At 41.2% G+C, this 21,439-nt stretch overlaps 1 protein-coding gene across 2 annotated transcripts; it reads left to right on the top strand.

The window, feature by feature from the left end:
* Positions 1-1,013: 1,013 nt before the first annotated feature.
* Positions 1,014-20,327, top strand: nap1l4a (nucleosome assembly protein 1-like 4a). Of its 2 annotated transcripts, XM_080760902.1 has the most exons (15): positions 1,014-1,089; positions 2,077-2,102; positions 2,407-2,479; positions 3,920-4,064; positions 8,251-8,337; positions 8,890-9,021; positions 10,046-10,117; positions 10,260-10,399; positions 11,352-11,497; positions 13,713-13,732; positions 13,837-13,956; positions 15,767-15,802; positions 15,899-15,952; positions 16,975-17,013; positions 18,006-20,327. In XM_080760902.1, exons 1-14 carry the CDS (start codon positions 1,019-1,021, stop codon positions 16,978-16,980), a joined length of 1,128 nt encoding a protein of 375 aa, XP_080617028.1. In that variant the 5' UTR covers positions 1,014-1,018; the 3' UTR covers positions 16,981-17,013; positions 18,006-20,327. The 2 variants fall into 2 exon arrangements, with proteins under 2 accessions (XP_080617028.1, XP_080617027.1); XM_080760901.1 differs by lacking the exon at positions 16,975-17,013.
* The last annotated feature ends 1,112 nt before the right edge of the window (positions 20,328-21,439 follow it).

Here is a 21,439-nt window from a genome sequence, read left to right as displayed (position 1 = left end):
GTGGTTACCAGACTATCCTCTGAGGTAGCCTCGGTCACAGCCTTACTCATCTGCGAAGACACTTGTTTCATAAGCTACACAGAGAATGTAAACAGATTTGTAAAGCGTCAACGTCATTTCCTTGAGCGGTAATTAGGCAAAATCCTGCTACTTCCGCCAAATTCCAGCAATGCACTCCACAGCGTAGGTCTTGCCCAGCGTGCCTCCGGAGTGGAAAGTGGTGAGTGGTGACGCAAGGTTACTATGAGTCCATGGTGGGAAATATTGCTCGTGTTGGCATTGCCTTGAGGGGGTAATAATTTACTATTCTGTCCATAACGGGTTGCAACTCGAACCGGGCTGCGTCTGCTCAAACGAACTTCGCAATGTTCAACACGGCAACTCGCGTGATTTAGCGTGCTCTGTGGTTTCTCTCATGGCTCAAGTTTGCTAGAGTTGGCCCTCCCGCCGTGGTCTAAAAGTATACTTTATCGGACAAAAGAAAATGTCTAGGGTTGTTGCCGGCAGCTGGGAGGTGTGGAATCGCAATCTAATGATTAGACCAGCACGCCACCGAGTTGGCTGGCAGAATTGGTTTGTGATCTGTATTTGAATGTGAGAATTCTCAAGGGGGGCCAATCAGAGGCAGGTCACAGGTGTGTATTTATTTGCTCAACAACAGTATTGTGAATGGGCCATGAAAACATTTGAGATCCACTGCTTTAAACTAATAAAAAGGTAGATGCCTCTGGGTGTGTGCCGGGTGTGTGCGCTAGCCCACAGCTTGATAACCCTGTTTTATGGGTGGAACTATTTGCAAGTGACATTATAGAAAAAGAACAAGCCCAAAGTCGCTTGTAATAAGCAGACTTGGCAACAAACCACTGCTCGACACAACTTTCCCCTCTCCAGTCCCTCCTCCCGGTTCCTCAGACTCTCTAAGCTCAGACTGACCAGTCGGCGTTGAGGACGAGTGAAACTGACAGGTGAGCCCCCGCCCTCCCGTCCCCACACCGTCCAATCAGCGCCGAGGAGGAGGATGAGTTCGAGTGCGTCGCTCAGGCGCTTGAGGAGAAAGCCCAGGCTGCTACTACTTGCAATGCCGAAGAGGTAAGTGGACAGCTTTATAACAATAACACTGTTGTCCTGCTGTAACGACGACATTGGAGCGGTCGCGACAATGTCGCCTCGTATAATGACACATTTAGACTTGTGTCGAATTGTCTCTCACGCTCAGTTCTGCTCAGCTGCTATTTAACCCGCCAGCTAACTGCTAGCTAAGCTATCATCGTTAGCATCATTCATGCCCCATGCATGCTGCTACCCTAGCCGAGTGTTGCTCGTTGTACGTTAACGTGGGAACAACCGCGGGGGAAAGTCGAGATGAGGTGCTGCTAATGCTACTTGTTGTTGTCACGCTAATGGCTATAGCTTTGAACGCTATGCTGGTCGAGCCTGTTGACATCACGAACCTTTCTTGCACATGTGTGCTAATGCTAACTTAGCCCTGGTCCAGTGAGACTCGCTATATAAGCACTAGACCAGGGCTAATGCTAACTATACACCGCACTGGCTAACGTTAAGCTAGCTGGATTAGCAGCTGTCAGAGGTCCATGCATGGAACCGCCCATACATTGTGTGTATGTATGTGCGCGCGTGCGGTGGACAGGACACAGACAGTATCACGCGCACGTTTAACTTTTGGAATCATGTCCACGGACAATAATTGTCAATGTCCGCGTAATAAGTCAAATTGACCGACACTACAACAGCTGTCATGCCATGAAGTGTGACTGTACTCTAAATGCTGTGAAGTCTACCGTTCTTGGCGGCTATGGATGGACCAGAGCAACCGTTGGCTGTAAACCCGCTAGCCTAGCCAATGCGTCATCGGCCTGCGCGTGGCTGCTCACAGCTAATGTTGGTCTTGTTGATTTCACAATCACAGTTGGCTCATCAAGCCTGTTGTCGTCCATGTATGATCTGTTAATATCAGCCGGCTAGTGTTCGTTACGTGTCTATATATTTGTGGCAGTGTGCCTACTAAAATGACATTGTACTAATGTCCTCCTTTCTGTGACTTTTGGCCTGTTTCAGTCCCCCAGAAATGGACGCGAGCAAAGGTGAGAACAATTTGTTAAAGGGCTTTCTTTTGGTTTTTTGTTAACTTATGCCATTCCATCTACGCAGGACTTATGCATTGCCTCACTAGTTTCTGTAAGACGGTTGCAGTGGCAGAGTGATGATGTAAACACTTTCCTCTTCACTGTTATTTTATCGTAACACTGCAGATGATCTCAGCCAAGTCACTGCAAGAAACGAAATACATACAGTGCTCTTGTTTAAGAATTGGCAAGATGAACAAAACAAATTCTGTAAGAAATAAGTGTAAATGTAATACTGAGCTTGTGTTGATGTATGATAAAGGAAAAGGAGATCAGGCGGTGCAGGCTCCAGGAATGCATGTGGAGAGAAGCGACTGTTACACTCACATAGAAAGGTAAGGGATGGGGACAGGCCTGTCATGATTGACATTTTTACTAATTATTGTGATTTAACGATTTAATTGTGTCTTTTAGGCCCTGTAAACAAAAGTTTACAAAGGGCAGATATGACAAACTTAAATGCACACAAGAAATGACTGACAATGACCAATACAAAAAATATTTTTGTGTTATCGACTTTTTTTGAATTCATGACAAACATTAAATATGCTGGCATTATGAATAAATAAAGAAAAAAACAAGACGCATGTAAAAGAAAAACAAGAAACAAACCCACCCAACTTGGTACTGCACTGTAAATTTGCAGTAATCAATTACCAGTAAGACGCCTAAGGGCGAGAAGTGACCTCTCTAAAAAGTGAGAAGCCCTTAAGGTCGAGTGCACGCATCCGCCTCGTTGATGGCAGACTGCTGGGCAAGCGCTGGCGCTTTGGGTCAGATCAACATGGAATGAATTCTGTACTAGCCATATAAGGAGCATGTCTTGAGTGTATAGGGTTAGCTGTGCTTTCCCATGTATGGGGAATTTGAGTGATACACTGACGGGAATTGCATGTTTTCATAGTAAATGCGACCTTCCGTCGCAAATGTATGCCACAGAGAAATTCATGCCATGCCTATGGGAAACACATCTGCTCTCCATTGGTTGGCATATTTAACAAAGCTATTTGAGGGCAAGCTTTTATACAAAAATCAGAGTTGAGAATTAACCCCTCCCCCTTCTCTCAATTTATGCTATGTTATGCCGTTATGAATTAGCTGCCTCATTGTAGTCTTGTCACTGCTGCCCCTACTTACTCAGCCACCAGTGAGGAGCTAGCGCCTCCACAGAGGTGTTCCATCCATTTTTATCAAAGGCTAATATTGCCAGTTACGTGACGTCAAGTCATTGTTTCCGCTAGAGGGAGCATTGGCTCAACCTTATGTAACTTACTCTGAAGAAACACATCAGGAGGCCACATCAGAACCCCGCCTCCTTTGCATTTCCGGGTAGCAGCTCTGTCAAAGTGACATTTGAATTTCACCATGAGAGACCTTGCAATCTTAAATGGGCTGTAACTATGGATTACATGGACGGATTTTCAAACATATCTTTTCACAAACTCACAACGAACGGCTCTCATTACCAACCATCCCGAATATTCTATGACTAATTAGAAGTGAGTAAAATACATGATGTCAATTATGGCATATTAGCAGTTGGCTAGGAATGTCCCAAGTTGTGGTGCAGCTACAACAATCACCCGGCTTCCCTCCCCCGAAAACGACCATCGTTTCCGACTTGTGGAAGCACCTTGCAATATTGACAAGTTTCATCTCAGATTTTCATTCTCACATGTAGTCCTGAAAATAAAACACGATTCAGGTTAAAAAGTGGTAAAGTGACACTTAACAGCTGCTTTAAAAAATAAATCTGATGCCTTTTATTCTTCCAGCATGCTCCCTAAAGCAGTGAAGAGACGAGTCCATGCCCTGAAGAGGCTACAGGTGCAGTGTGCCAACATAGAAGCCAAGTTCTATGATGAGGTCCATGAGCTGGAGAGGAAATATGCAGCCATGTACCAACCACTCTTTGACAAGGTACTGCAACATAATAATAATAATAATAATAATAATAAAACTTTATTTGTATAGCACCTTTCATGACTTGAAATGCAGCTCAAAGTGCTTTACAGAGAAATGGAGGATAAAAGAAAAGCAAGGCAACAACATTAAAAACAAGCAGTAATGCAATACAGTGAGGACATGAATAACAAAAATAAAAAAATAAAAGATCAATTAAAAGCAATGTTGTAGAAGTGGGTCTTGAGCTGAGCTTTAAAAATGTCTACAGAGGCTGCCTGACGAACGTACAGTGGGAGCTTGTTCCATGCCGACGGCCCGTAGAAGCAAAAAGCTGCTTCCCCGTGTTTTTTAGTTGCCATTTTTTTTGGCAAAGCGAGCAGGCCGGCAGTGGAAGACCTTAGGGGACGGTTTGGGACATATTTAGGCAGGCAGTCATGTAGGTAGGAAGGTGCGAGACCATTGAGAGCTTTATAGACAAGTAAAATAATTTTAAAATCAATCCTAAAAACAACCCGAAGCCAGTGCAGTGATGCCAAAACTGGAGTAATATGTTCTCTCATCTTAGGTGTCGCTAGTGGCACTTTTCCACCACCAGAACCAACTGAACTGTATCTTGCTGTGAAAACGTGTTTCACGGGTTCAGAGTTCGTTTCCAGGCGCTACAGCTTGGTTTCAAATGAGTTTCTCGGAAACTAATTTGGACCTAATTTTCTAAATGTTTTGCCTATTCTAAATGGATGGCTTTTTTTAGAGTGACAATTTGATAGTTCCCTAGAGTAGGGGAGATGTAAACGATAGTTAACCGTCTTGCCGCCATTGCCGAAGCCCTTCGGCAATTGCGCTTTTATAGTGCATTTGATCGATCGAGCCATAATGCTACTTACGTTAGCTGGTTAGCTAGCTGTGTTGTTAGCACAGCACTGGATCGTTCATCTTAGATCGTCGTCGCCATAAGAATCCATTCTATCCGTTTCTTTCAATCGCCTGTATCTCCTATTCCTTGTCCCAGATGGAATTTTTGGTCAAAACAGCGTTTCTTTGACGGCACGAGCCGTCGGCACGAGCCGTCTATAGTGTACCGGCATGGATCCGATCATGTAAACAAAGGTTGTCTTGGCAACGTAAAGCTGGCCGGGATAAGCCCACTTCCGGTTGAGGCAAAATGTGGCGTTTCAAAATTAGAGCTCAAATTAAAAAAATGCTGGCGTGAATTAGGTCCTAATTTCTCAATAAATGGTAGCAGTAAATGGGTTAAGGAGATGGGAGATGTAAACGATAGATGGTTAAAGGGACATATCACCGCTGGAAGAAACTGCAGTCACTCAATGTTAATAGTATTTGTAGTAGATAACAGTAGCACAATTTGAAATTTGCACCCTATGGCAAGAAAAATAATGAAGTCTGTGTGTTGACTAGGGTTGCTGATTTCCTACAATTCCCATAATGCTTTAGTGCACTTCCCCTCCTTGGGGGGGAGGCTGCATGGAGGTGTGACTTTGTAGTCCAGGAACTTAAGGAAGTGAGACCCCATTTTCATGACAGGTTTTTGGGTCATGAACATGGAGTCATGACTAAAATACTTTTTTAAAAGAACTATTACACACATAAAAACCCTAGGAAAGTGTTTCTTGTGTCCTAAACATTAAAATGAGCTCTGGTTACAAAAGGGTTTGTGTCGGAATTGGGTCTGAGGAGGTTAACAAAATCCACTATGGCTGTTCCCTCATTATGCATCACCCACGCAGCAACAACCTAGAATCTAGTTGGTGGTACCATACCTGAAGCTGTTTTTATGTGGATGCACACGCAGATTAGATGCACCAACGGACCGACATGCGGAAACAACGGTCGGACATGCAGTCGAACGCGCGCTGCTCCCATGCTTGGGGTTAAGGTCATTACACACTGGCGAATTGGCGACACGATGCGAATAAGCGATCTGAAAATGCGAAATATTTGCCCGGCGAATTTATTCGCGTTTGCCTATACACCGTACACATCTATGCGACGCGTATTGTGCGATTATAGCTCCTCTCCTCTCCCTCCTCCTCTCCTCTCCTCCCCCTCCCGCTTTGCTTTGGTATCCTTTCTTTAATAACCCCGTATCCAGTACTTCACAGATGGAGGGGTCCAATTAATTCGTACCGGCCCACATATGTATACAATTGGTACCGGCTGCGCCCGTGCATGTGGGCATATATTCCGGTTATAAAGTCTTTATTTTCGGGTCAAAAACGGGTCTGCACAGCAGAAATATCTGCAAAATTCGACACCAGCGCAAACAAATAAAGAGCGAAAACTGTCGCTTTTTCGCACATTCGCACATTCGCCACTGATGTGGAGGCTTGCATTGACTTCAATTGGTTTTAAAAAAATGCGAATTATTTGCACGAATAATTCGCGTCGCCAATTCGCCAGTGTGTAATGACCTTTAGGGTTTGAGGTGGTTGTCGGTATAATGACAGTCGGACCAATAGTATGTCTAAATTAAAGCCTGTACCTGTTTTTATGAACTATAACATTCTGTGTATTATGTTTTATGCAGTGACTTAAGCTGTATCAATATGAAATACTATTTATCTGTTTAACCACTTAAGCCCTATTTTGTAGTTCAGCTATTCAGAAATCTAGGTCCTAGGAGCTCACTCGTGTCAAAGATTCACCTATGACAAAGTATGACATGCCCAAAATAGGGACACCAGAGTTAATTAATAACATTTAAATTACATTTGAAAAAATCTTGGAGAATGTAGGAAGCTTTCTAGGATGTATTTTCTTTTGTCATTCCTGGCAGACAATGAATAGGATTAAAATGATTAAATTGAGCCCGACGGATATATCGGCCATTATTTGACATCGGCAATTGCCAATTATGCAGCAAATGTGTCCCAATCATTCTTGGTAACATTTTCAAAAAAACAAGCTCACAATGCATCACGTTGCAAATAATGCATTGAGTTTTTAGGTAAGCTATTTTGTGTATTTTTAATCGGGCATAAGTGGTTATTTGTGTGATTTGTTTATAACTATGTGAAATCTTCTCAGACCTAGAATTAATTAGAAAATGTTTTCCCACAAGATCAGTAAAAAAAAACCTTCTTCTACGTCAGACCCAAAAATCTGGCATGGGTTGGGGTATTACTATTTTATAGCCAATTGAATGCACTCAAGTGTGCGTCCCGACATTACTGCCGACATTACCTACGTAAGGACATAGGGCTCTGTGCTAAATCAAATTCAACCACAACAAACATTCAACTGTTTATCAGTCAATCTTGGCTATTTGTGGACGTGGTGACCACAACTGAGCTGGGTTACGCTGAGACTGGCAGCCCTAAGCCTTTAACACCTGTCTGCAGTGTGTGACAGTGTGGGTGGCAGGGCTGCTTCGGATTCCTGACCTGGAGGCTCGATAAAAATAATCCCATGTGTAGATGTGCATTTCACTTAATTGTTGATGGGGCTGTCACTATCATGACATTTTCTTGACCCTTAATTCGTTTTTTTGGCATTGAACATTGGAACATAACTCTGTTTGCCTTACACATAACTTATACATGCAAAGATATGACTGTAAATGGCCAGTATTAATAATCAAAATAAATTATACACTATGGCCAAAAAAAGGCGTATTTAATAATGAATGCTTAATTTTCTTTTTAAATAGCAAAAAATAGCCCATTTACAAGAGAAAAAAGTTCCACCGCTGCCATTTCTACATCTTTTGAAAATGTATGACGATTTTTCAACATGGAGACTATTCTGAACATGATGAAAAATAATTGCAATTGTCTCTAATAGCACTAATTATGATCAGACGATGATGTAATTGTTACAGTGCTAATTGTTGATGCTTATAATAGTCCATATAAATAATCTGTACGATCCAACCCATTGACGGCGGTGTCCACGTCGACCGTTCCGGCCTGTCATGCCCATACGGTCTATGGCTGCCCTACATCATCCCCAATTCATACTTTATGTAGTGAAGATCACTTTATTTAGCTATAAACAATTTAAACAAGCTAACAATATGTTGCGTGAGACACATTGTGACCTTGTTGATCAGCTATTTGTTATACAACGAAGTATTAGAGCTGGTAAAAGAGCTCAGAGATAATGTTGAATTTTGGTCTCATAGGGCCTGCCAATATTCCTGATTTTATGCATTTCTTAATTTAATTGTGTCTGATGTTCACAGAGAAGACAAGTTGTGACCGGCACAGTAGAACCTACAGATGAGGAATGCGAGTGGCAAAGTGATAAAGAAGAGGAGGAGGACCTAGCAGTAAGTTCAGCTCTTATAAGTGAAACTTATCAACGGCTGTTTATTTCCATCCATACAGCCAGTCAATTTGCTTTACATGTCGCCTCAAGAAAGCATTTGGGTCCAATCAGAATCAACTTGGTTACTCAGTTTTTCAAGTGTAAAACAGTGGATGAAATGTGTTTTTTGTTTTTATTAGTTATTTAAGTTTTAGGGGTGGAGGCTATGCAGTAAACTTATCTATCAATGCATACATTTTAATTTCAACAATCATTTTTAGTTTTACCCATAATATATATTTTTCTCTGTGTTTTGTATTATTTTTCTCCAGTTTTGTGTTTATGAGGTGACTGTACTTCATTAGACCGTTTGGTGTGGTTATGTGCAATGATGTCGTCCCTTTTTATTTAGGGTTTTTTCCTGGAGACTGAAACCTTGACAGTCAAACGTGACAGTCAAAATGAAAGATACAGTGATATACTGTAGTGATATCACTATATCACTGTTAAATGTAAAAATGTATCATTTCACCCCTACAAAGTAGTAAGTGTGCTACCTGTCCACTGCCTGTAGGAGGAGCTTAAGAAAAAAGCAGCAGTTGAGGAGAAGAAGGAGGATGCCACACCAGAGGAGGACCCCAAAGGCATTCCAGATTTCTGGCTCACCATCTTCAAGAGTGTGGACATGCTCAGTGATTTGCTACAGGTACAACTAAAAACACCAGTAGAACCCAATCACAGCCCCCAAAACATAAGCTCCTTTAGAGTGTGGACATGCTCAGTGATTTGCTACAGGTACAACTAAAAACACCAGTAGAACCCAATCACAGCCCCCAAAACATAAGCTCCTTTCGCATCAATTTGTAAATGAATGGGACCATCATTTTACAAAAATGCAAGCTGTTTGAACTGTTTACTAAGGTAATAAAACCAAGTATAATGTATATTTCATTGACAATGGAATATACATTTATTTTTCAGCTGGGGTATGGTTAATCAGTGACTTCTAAGCCATTCATGAGAACTACTGTGTTTTCATGACTTGCATATTGCTTGCCACCTGGTTGTACAGTGAATAGAAATTAGGGGTGCAGTACTTAGTTTAGACAGTTTTTGGTTTAGACTAGTCATTGGTTAGACCAGCCATTAGTTCTACAATTACAACCTATCTCAAACCCTCACCCTAAACCTAACCTCCCCCGGGGCAGCACACCTAAACCTAACCTTAACCCATGTCTAACCAATGACTAGTCTAAACTAAGTATGCACCCCGAAATTAGTTTTCAAATATAAAATGGTGTGTTGGAGTGATTAAAAATTTGTCCTAAAGGGTAAAACAAGGGATTTTCCCAGCTCTCCCCCCAAAATTGTTTACCCTTCAAACCCAGGAGGACTAGTTCTCTGGTTACCGTTTAGTTCTCACAGCCGGAGAAGATCCTGTAGTATCCAATGATTAAACAGATTTCATGTAACTTGTTATAAAATCTAAATCTAAATCTAAATCTTGATTTTTATTTCTGTTAAGTGCAGTTTTCATTCGTAAAATAAATCCATCACACTCTGCATATAGGCTGTCATAAATTAAATGGTACATCTCTAATAAAGAAACTTGAATCATGTTGTTGTGTATTTACACAGAAGTATGTTTGTTTGGTCTTCTTGGTTGAAAAAAAGTGTCCTAATCTGAATGTGGTATGTAACAACAAAGTAACTTTGTGTCCTCCAACCAGGAACATGATGAGCCCATCCTGAAGCATCTCCAAGATGTCCAGGTCAAGTTTTCGGAGCCTGGACAGCCCATGGTCAGTGGCGTTATGTGACAATTGAATGAATCTTTACCCATCATTGAGCTGTTGCACCTAGAGTGTTTTTAGGTGTGCGTGTCTGTGTGTGTCCGTCTGTGATAGTGTGTGAAATGTCCTTTTCCCATTGTGTCGTCCACAGAGTTTCACACTTGAGTTTCACTTCGAGTCCAACGGATACTTCAACAATGCTGTCCTCACTAAAGTCTATAAGATGAAATCAGAGCCTGATACTTCAGACCCTTTCTCTTTTGAGGGACCAGAGATCATTGACTGTGAAGGGTAAGAGCCTTTTGGTTAGCTTTGTTTCCTATGTCATGGATTTGAAAATGTCAGAATTCTTTGATTTATGACTCTTGACTTAAAGGGGTAAAACGGGTATATGAGGCCTTTAAGAAATAATATAGCCGAACCTGATTGGCCAACGGTAGCCTAAATTCTACTGGCAGTCAAATACATTTTGAATACCTATATATTTGCCAATCTTTCTAAATTGTTGCTATAGTGTTTGTTCAGTAATAGTGGTCTCTTCAGCTCTTTAGTAAATGGAACATTTCCTAATAGTGACATTAGAAGTGATGAAACAAAATGAGAATTGGACAAACGGTTCTCTCCAGGAGAGTTCTCTCCTGATTAGATAACAATGACCTGTCCTGACCGGATCTTGTATTTACAAGTATCGGCCAATACTTGCCTTGTTGACTGCCATCTGTATCGCCAAATTAGATGACACTAAGACATTTATCTGTTGTTGCATAAAGCTATGCGTCGTGATTGTATTTATGATCATTAAAAGATAGTCTGGTGACAGTGTTTTTATATTTGAGTGGTGCAACCACTCCAAGGAACAGCAATGTCTGTGACCTGTGTTGGTTGATTAACCTATGTGTTGGTTAATGAGCACCAGTATGTACCAGTAGGGGCCCTACTGGCCCAACAAAGAGAGACAGAGATCGAGACACAGTGCTGCACTGTTGAGAGAGAGAGAGAGATGGAGAGAGTTGCACCACTCGGTTCACACGGGTGTGATTATTTTATTTATTGCAAATGATATCGGACAAATTTCCAATTGGTGCCTTATTTGTAAATCAGGGCCATGTGTAAAATGTATTTCAATATATTTAGCTTTTTTGTGATGTCGTAAACTATAAACTTTTGGAATTGTTATCATTACTAATCAGCATGACAGAAACCCTCTATTCTAAGATGATTTCTACCCTTGTCTCTGCTGCAGCTGTCAGATTGATTGGCACAAGGGGAAGGACGTGACGGTGAAAACTATTAAGAAGAAGCAGAAGCACAAAGGCCGTGGCACCGTCCGCACGGTTACAAAACAAGTACCCAATGACTCCTTCTTCAACTTCTTCAACCCTGTTAAAAGTGAGAACATGCACCCACCTGCGTTAATAACCAGTGTTATTCAAGAACCTTTGTCCATCGTAGTAACACGTGTCACTCTACAAAGAACGTTTTTGAATGAACACATACATCACTTTATGACAGTATAAATTACCTCTTAATCGCCAGCTGCTACTACTAGAAATATCAACCACATCCATTTTGCCCCAAATGGTCCTGTTGTGTGAACCAACCACATTGTAATTGGCACTCACATCAGGCACTGGGCTGACATGACCAGCAGATGGCGACAGACTCCTGCTCTTAGACTTAGTGGTGATCTTTCCGGCTACTCTTACATTACATTTGTATCTGTTCAGAACTGCATCCCCCCTTTACCTCCTCCCTGACAACTAGTGCAGGTTCAAAAGACAAAATGAAGTCAATTCACAATGTTAACATATGGAAGTTTAAAGTTGACAAAGAATTTGTAATCTGACTTAACAAGCATGAGTGTAATGTGTTCGACTCTAGTCCTGTGTAAATAGAAATGACTAGGGACAAATATGCTTCAAGGTATCATCTTGCATTGTCTATCTACATTAATAGATTTAAAATGTTCATGCTCTAACTAGAATGTGTCCATTTCCACATTGAAGAGATTTTGTACTTTGTTTGATTAACAGACTCATAGTATCAGTAGGCTTAAACCCTATATACTTAAGTGCCCGGAGTGGGTACTAGGCCCCCTCCTTTTCCCCTCTACACAAAATCTTTGTCAAAAATAGGCGATCTACAAGCTCACAAGGACACTAGGGTTCACGTGGTTAATCTATCACGATTTGCTTTCATGTTGGCTTTCCTGCCAAACTGGATGAGTTTTGACTTTAGGTCAAAGAACGGTCTCTGTGGTGTCATCACTGGATGATATAAATAGCTCATTATGTCAGGTCACACCTTGGAGAGTTGTGAGTCCATAGGTGAATCACATTCATTTCCACATGTGTGAACCCATTCTCATTTAGCGTGTGGGCACTCGCCTCCCCCTTTTCATTTTCTCTGGCTATTGCAGTGGTTGGGGCTGGGAGACATGACTTCAAATCAATATCCCTATTATTATAGATTAAGTAATGATTCTGCTGTTGGGAAGAAACCATCGAACGCCAAAATGTACATTTTTCAGTAAATGAAAAATATAAATCTTTCAGGAATTTTAGAAAACCTTATATTTTTAATACAAAGCAATACTGCCTCATCAAAGTTGGTGTGAATGTATATATTGTATTGTCAGTTACTTTTATGAGACGGGGAGGACTGATTGCATACATTTGTTTTTAGCATTTTAGAAGCCATATTTGCATCGTCTTATTTTTGGTCATATGACAGAAATTATACAGTCGCACAGGTGTTTTGGGGGGGCTTGAGAAAACTCATGGCTCATTTTGCAACCTGGTGATGAGCTTGCAGATCAACTGTCACCACTTCACGTCACCACTTCACGCTGTGTGTGTGTGTGTGTGTGTGTGTGTGTGTGTGTGTGTGTGTGTGGTGAGAGACTTATTGGGAAAGGGATAAAGATAGGGGGAGACGTGGAGCACTCTGACCACATTCATTCAAGACAGATATCTCGTGTTGTGTTTATAGTAAAGTAAAGACTGTTGCATCCCCACTCGAAATGCGCACCTGCCCGATCGGGCAACCCAGTAGCAAACTTCACCTGCCTGACCATATTATTTACCTGCCCGACTGACTGCAGGCGTTAGTATCAATCAACCCCTGATCAGTCATCAACCACTGTCAACAAAGTAGTTTCTCATCCCTTAAAGTTATTCATGAAGACGAAAAAGGAGGTGTTACTAAAATCAATGTGTAGTCTATAGTGGGGTTGGGGAAGTAACAGTTTACTGTTACTTCTGATAATTTTACTTTACAGAAATGGATTAAAGTTCTCAGTCGCCACAGTCATTTTTAGCTTAAAGCCTCAATCTGCAATTTCTTCTGGAAATCATGATTCTACATCATTGTGACTTGTTTAGGAAGCTGAGGCTCTTTTCCCAGGCCTTTTCACAAATCACACATTTGGGCAAAAATCTCAGTCTTTTGTTTAGTCAAGTTATCTCATTAGTCATGAGATTTGTCTTTGCTTTAATCCCAGAGGAAATCATGTCCATATGTTTATCTGCTCATTGTTGTGTAAAGCTGTGAAGAGGATACATGTTCATGAAACTGAATTATACTGTTTCAATTTCTCTTGCAGTTAATCCAGATGGAGAGTTGGTAAGTAAACTGTAGCATCCAGCACATATTTTAAATAAAAAGACGCAGCCAGCCACTGTAGGACGTAACCGTGTGTGAACTGAGTGTTATTTTGTCTCTGGCAGGACGAGGACTCTGAGTTCACTCTAGCCTCAGACTTTGAGATCGGTCACTTCTTCCGTGAGAGAATAGTTCCCAGAGCGGTTCTGTACTTCACCGGAGAAGCCCTGGAAGATGACGAGAGCGTGAGTGATTGTCTCGTGCGCGCTCACGCGCAAACTTACACACACACACACCATTTTGATTCCAAAGAAGCCAGCATGTCGTGAACATAAATGAGCCAATCTACAAGCTCTTAACTCTACCATTAGCTGTTAGCATAAACCCCAGTTCCCAGTGCCAGCATACGCGTTCACTTTAAAAGATGGATTCCCCCCCCCCCCCCCCCACACACACACACACACACACACACACACACACACTAGTGCTGTCAGAACGAATTTCATAATATGAAAGAAATTCGAATATTAAAAGATATATATATATTCGAAAGCTAAAATTGCCATTCGAATGGAGCTTTTATCATTTATTAATTCTATTTAATATATTTATTTTGTTTTATGTTATTTTATCCGCTCACTAAATGTATTGAGTAACGAATCTACCGCTGTGAAATCTCCACGGCCGCTTCCACTGCATGTGAAAAGGTGCACGTCCGGTCACGTCGCAGAAGAGGTCAATGATTGGCTAACGTAGGGCCAGATTTCAGGGTAAGCCAATCAGAGACAGTCTACAGGGTGGGCGGGCTTACTGGCTGTAACTCTTTTAATCACAGACACACAAACCCTTGTAACACATGCATAGATACGTCTAGTATACTACACAGACAGAAATCGCCGGTAGAACGAAAATCATAATACAGTCTCATGACACAACTTTATTGCACATCTGTGCTTGCCTTTCATCCACGCTTCTATAGCCTTTTAAATCTCATTTCCCATCCACGGGCACAAGCAAAGTGGTATCAGCATCTTCCACCCGATCTGTGGTTTTGTTTCTGACGAGGGTAGCAACTAGTTAGCATGGGAGCTAACATTAGTTTAACGCCAAGGAGTCCTCCTTAATAACACTATGGTACACGGGAGGCGGCCTTTTTTCCGACAGCATTCTAGCCGACGGGGCAACGGTCCTCTCCGCAGCGGGGGGACAATGCTGCGTTTACACGGGCAGACACAGACGAATGCTAATATCATTTGGAGCAGCTACTGTACACGTCTGTTTGCATCAACCTGTTGCTGGCTTCACAATGAATGATAGACTTTATCGTTGCGTCTGCCCGTGTGTTTCAATGTCCACAGCAGGCAGACCTGTCAAAAACCTTGCACTTCCCAAAACTCACAAGACATGCCAGCCACGTGTATTATTATAGGCTAAATTTGAGCTAAAATAAACAATGTAATATTCGAATATATTCGAAAATTACAAATAATGAAGCAATGAAATTCGAATTGGATTATAGAGGTGAACTGACAGCCCTAACACACACACACACACACACTCACTACACACACTCTAACAGCATTGTGTATTAGTGTGTATTAGTTTTCTAAGAGCATTTGAAGTGGTCAAACTAGCAATGAATATATTCATATATTTTCAATATAGACAGGGCCGTACATAATTATTTGCATGGTTTTATGTAAATATACTAGTCACTAACGGGCACGGCACCGGTGATTTCACCCTCCTGCTTAACTTTCCCTTTCAGTTTCACCAACTGTCTTGTTTACAACCAAAACGTACTTCCTTAGCTATGACTTCCTCTTCAAAATAAGAGGAATGTAATGAAAGATGAATTACTCAACACTAGTTTTATTTTCTAAGTCTACTTAGATAGGACGTAGATGGACGTTTGAGTGCCTTGCTCAAAAAGAGCTCTTACTACATGCCAGCTGCAGGTTTTTTTTTTTCTTTTTCTTGTCAACCTGTCAAAAGCACAGACTTGATACTTCATAATACTTACTGTGTCTTGTCCCTTTTTCCTTCTTAACGCAGTTTGAAGAGGAGGAACTGGACGAGGGAGATGAAGAGGTCAGTTTTTCTTCTTTTTGTCTTGCATATAAACAACCTTGCATGTTTTCTCCTCTCACTCACACCTCGTCTCCTTGTCTCACGTGAACATTTCAGGGAGAGGAAGAGGAAGGTGATGACGATGACGAGGAGGGAGATTCTGACCCCAAGGTCAGTGTCTGTGCAATGCTTCTCTTTGTGGGGAAGGGTGCCGTGACTCTGGGTAGTAGGCTGGGCAGTATGTCCATATTCTATTCATATATTATATATTAGGTCCATATCGTGATTTGTGATATGAGACTATTATATTACCTGGGATTTTTGATATTCTAATATAGTGATGACATAATCACTTAATAATAATCACTTTTTTTAATGGCTAAAATAGCTGACATACCTGTACATTATTAAAAAGCATTATTGTCACATAACGGTATTGTCACAATAAGTATTGAGGTATTTCTTCATATTGTGATATTTGCTCAGCCCTATGTTGTATTTCTACCACTGTTGGACCATTACCTACATGCTTCACAGTTCACACTGCATCCACTGTAGCTCCATGTGGTGTTTTTTTCTGTCTACTTTGTACTAGGGCATTAAGCAACTACTCAACTAGTCGACTAGTAAATCCACTAGTCAACCTTGATACTAGTTGATAAAATGTTTTTCTTTCTTTTGTAGGTCTCAAGATCAGGTAGATTATAGTTATAGTCACCAATGTACACAGTTTTTAAATGTACAAATATTTATTTCCAAGTTGTTAAACAACTAGTCGACTAGTAAACTAGTCAACTAGTAAAAATGACTAGAAGTGAATGCCCTACTTTGTACTTACTGGTGTCTTTACATATATTCATGGTATTAGTGGTATTTAATTACTCACTGGTGCCTTTACGTATCATTGCTGTCGGGCAAAAACCTATCTCCATATTTTAACCATGTTTTTAATATAACCATGTTTTTAATGTATACATTAACGCCCTAAAAATATATATCTTTGAGCTCATCAATACACCATTGGTGTGCCTGAAGCTCAAACAAGTCAGAAATCCTGACTCATTTCTCTAACAATCCAGTTATGTTTGTGACATTCATCAAATAACATTTTGATTTTCAGTAATTACAACTGTGAATATTGTCTCTCCCCGTTCCTCTCCCTCCCCTGTCCCCTGGATTCCCTTCCATTACAGGCATAACCAATCAAATCATTCTCACCCATGCATTTCTAGGTAAGGGAGAAATACGGACGGGCCTCCCGCATTACAATCGCTACTCTGTCCTTTTCAGCTATCGGCTCATTGTCTTCTCCTCTGTTGTTGTTGACCTCTTTAACTTCTCGGTAGTCCTCTCAGGGGTCACTCACATCCAGATAGCAGTACTCCTTAACCTCTGCCACCCCCACACACCTTTTCCTTTCTTAAGTTCATTCCATCCATCGTCCCAGGTGTCTTTAACATGGCTCCCTCTGCCCTACAAACTCAGTCTGAGGGCTGCAGCATACTTCAGTACAGTAATATTACAGTAGAAGCTGTCTGACTACCCATATCATTTTGTTGCTGTCGGGCAGAAATCTCCATATTAAAACTTTTGGTGTGTTTCTTTTGTAAATTAACGCTCTATTTAATCATGCTACAGCGTCACTCGAAAGTAGCACATCTACCAGCTCGAAACATGGCGTGAGAATTGAAGGCGAAGCGACTCGTTTTGAAGTACCAGTTTTGGACATTAAACCTGGGGTTCTCAAACTGAGGAGCTGAGGACCCCCAAAAATGCTTTGTGACATGGTCTTGCGACCCCTTGTTCCCCCCCAACCCCCGTGACCCGCCCCCAAATACAAATTGATGAATGGCTCCAATACCCCTAACAATAGAAAAAATACATCGTGAATAAATGTACTGATTATGGATTAGAAGGATTATGGCTTTACTTATTAAAAGTTTATGCATGTAGATCGGCCTATGTAAAAACTCAATTTATTTGGCAAAGCCTCAACTTATCTTGAAGTATGCTTCCAGCTTCCATCTTCTTTTAACTCTCTGTTCGTGTCCTAGTTGGTCTTATCTTGTCGTCCAAGTCTGTTCGCTGGTGAGCGTCCTGCAGCTTGGCTAGCGTCCGTCTTATTTCATCCTCATAATTTTATTTTATTTTATTCTTTTGGTAGTTCTTCAGCACTCCTCATCCTCTCTCCCTTTCTTCTTCTTCTTCTTCTTCCCCCCCACAGAAAGCAGAAGCCCAGCCTGCCGAATGCAAACAGCAGTAACCTGCCGTGTTTCAGGGGAAGAAGCTTTGGGCGGGAGACTGCGTCCGCTGTCCGTCAAAATCGGTCCTCCACCAATCAGCAACTCCTCCTCCTACCCCCCACCCCCTTTGCAGGCTCCTACCCCTTTATGAACTCTTCTCATCCAGACGCAATAGAAACTCAACCAAACAGTGTTTTTGCCATGATAGCATGATCGACCTCTCTGACCTTTTCATTTGTCCCGCCCTACATTAGTTTGGCTTCATTCATACTCAAAGCAGAAGTGACTTGCCTCTAGTTACACAGTAAAGTCATCCTAATGTATCCATTTGTAACACGAAATAATGTACAAATGTACTTTATACAAATATAACCAAGTGGACCTGAGGTCCATTTAGTTCTATTTGTGCTTTATCCGTGTTATAACACGTATGAAATAACCACATCTCATTAGGCTTGTATGGTAAGGTGACTACTGCCATGAACCTCGAAATATTAAGAAGTGGTAAATAACAAATGGCTTGGAGAAAGAGTGCCGTGGATCCCATCTTAAGTTTAATAGAAACAAATCAGTTACTCAGGGTTTTTTAATGCCAATAAGATAAGTGTTAGTTTACCAAGAAACTGCTGAACAGGAATGACTTAATATGATCACTGGGGTTGCTGATCTTTCTTTCTTTTCTTTTTTGTCCTTTTTTCTCTTATGGTGTTTTTTAAGAGACACAATGTTATCGTTCTGAAATTAATTTACTTTTTTAATGTTCATCGTCATTTAAATATTTATTCTAGTTTCATACACCTTTTGATGAAGGGGTGCGTTATGAGAATGCATATTGGGCCCACACAGCAGTTGTAGTTCGAGGCCCATTCTCATCGGCTCAGATCTCATTCAGTTGTAGTTCGAGGCCCATTCTCATCGGCTCAGATCTCATTCAGGATTAGCAGATTAACACAAAAAAAGTCATGTATACTGCCAAACTGTATTTTTTAATATATAAACTTGTTTCAAGCATTACTACTACTGCTTTGATTGTGCCCAGGTATGCTGGGCTTAACAAGCATAAAACAAAAGTACTTAGTGGACAGTTGGACTCATTTAAGGTGACAGGATTAAATGAGACCTGGGTTGTGCAAAGGTGTCTATTAAAACTGTCCCGGAAAGGGAATACTTGGCCAATTCCTTAAACCCAACCTCCATTCCTTTATGGTAGGACCACTTTCAGCCTAGCATCCCAGGTTTGGACATGTTTTGAAAATGGCAGATCTACAAACGACGCTTTTTCTGCACCACAACACTATTTGCATTATAAATGAAAGACAAGTTTTAAAATTGGCAAAGTATTCCTTAGAAGGGTGACCAGTGATTTTTTTTACCACGTGTCGTTTTATTCACGTCCTCAATGGAATGACATGATTCAGGTTGAAAATCTGTAAAGTCTCCCCCTTAAGTCTTTTGTCCTTGCCCCTTACGATATGCTCTTTCAACTTGTGTTAACAAGGAAATGAAAAGAATAGATTAGCATTATCAGAAAGCTGTTGGGGTTGCACTTTCTCTCTTTTACTAACCCTAATAATCATGGTAAGCTTGACCTTGTCTTCCAACTGTTCTCTCATAGCCCAACGCTTTACTCTACCGGTAGTTGATCTTTCATTGAAGTTGATCGTCTGACCGTAAACTTTGTTGCAGTGATTTCAGGGTTTGCACATGATCCATGTATGCACCATGTATCTATCTACTAGAATGAACGTTGTGAGGGGATAAGTGGCAGGGTTGTTCGATTGCCGGAATTGTGTGTAGAATCCCAACTGATTCTAGAACCCCCCCCCTGTTGTGATGACGAGAAGCCAAAAACCTCCCCACAAGCGTTCTGCCCATTTTCTTGTTAACACATGGTTTAATGCAATTCAGAATTTCCTTATTATTTTTGTTTATAAAAAACGTTCTGTCTTTGTCTAACATGTCAGTGGAATGTAAGCGGTTGGCATATTTTTTACTGCCCTTGGATGTCGGTCGGTTGGTACTGTGGACACCTTGGACACCTTTGCCTGGTTAACTGTGGTCATTGATAACGGTGGCAGTGTGATAAGACCCCCACCCTCTTGAAAGGAAAAAAAATGAAAGATTGTAGATCTCTTCTGAGAGTCTCTCAAAGCCACGGTGACACTTTCAAACCTCCCACATTGAACCGTGTGCTATCAATGGCCTTATCTGGTTCTTCACAATTTGTTACTTGCGCAATATTTCTTTTCAATTTGTACAGAATTAGTTAAAATATTCTATTAAAGTTGTGCGACATGAAAAGATTTTTGTGTGCCTGTATGTGTAAAATTATCTATCTAGAAGATTACACTGTTCTGATTACTGAGCTTGTAGATTTAGCCTGTGACGCTTGTATGCCAAAGCTCAGGATGTACTGCAATTAAGCCATGGAATGACGTGTTGGCGTTGCTGAGATGTAGCGGGTACTGGAGGTTAATGTATGATCGTCACATCAAAGAGTTTGTTGCGACAAACAGATATTCAAGCTAACAATGCAAGATGACAAAATGACTCATCTTGAAGATCAGATCATGTCAGCGTGTGATGCCATCGTGACTACACGCATGTTCACTGTCGGCAGTTTAGAGTATGGGTTCAACAGTCCTTTCTCCTTCCTCCTCCAGTGCCTCCTTTCGCTTCACCCTCAATCTAGGTTTTGGGTCTTGTTTCAAGAACACCCCAAACCCGATGTCTCCTCCTTTCTCTCCTCCCTGGCCTCTTGCTGTCTATCTAATCAATATGAACCAGTGTTGTCAATTAACTTAAGTAACTAGTTTTTTTTCCCCAGTAACTAGAAAAGTAACCAGTTACTTTCACTTTTTGAATATTCATACAGTTACTTTGATCCAAAAGAAACTAGTTACTATTTCCACGTGCCTTGGTGGTACTGTGGGCTTGAGTATTTATTTATAATGGTAGACTGGGTTGGGATGGAGTTGCTTTGCAGGCTGCTGATCAAGGCAAAAGCTTGAAATTATGATTGATTTGAGGTCATTTAAAATAAAGTGTTGAGTTATTTAAACTCAAGTAGCAATGTCGTCATATCACTAGAGGAATCTGTTGAGCATCAGAATGCTTCGTCTAGAATGCCCGGAATCTCCATCTCCATTGTCGGATAGAAAAGGCATGAAAGGTCCTCTGAGAGAACCTCCTTGTAATGCATTCTTGGGAGATAATGTGCTTCTAAATGCCTGCAGAAGGATAGTGATGATGTGTGTATCCCAGCAACGGGACATTTTCTGCATCATGAAAACAGCCTGTGCCTTGTCCAGTCTAGCAACACTTAACAAGTGTGACCAAATGATGTTCAGGTATCTTAATCTTTATGAGAACGGAGCAGTGTGACCAGATTATATCACTGTTGTCGGCCAGAAAC

Source organism: Protomyctophum bolini (assembly GCF_963924005.1).
Source record: "Protomyctophum bolini genome assembly, chromosome: 4".
In the NCBI taxonomy this organism is placed as follows: Eukaryota; Metazoa; Chordata; class Actinopteri; order Myctophiformes; family Myctophidae; genus Protomyctophum; species Protomyctophum bolini.
The sequence above is the reverse complement of the archived record's forward strand: the minus strand, read 5'-3'. Positions and strand labels throughout refer to the sequence as shown.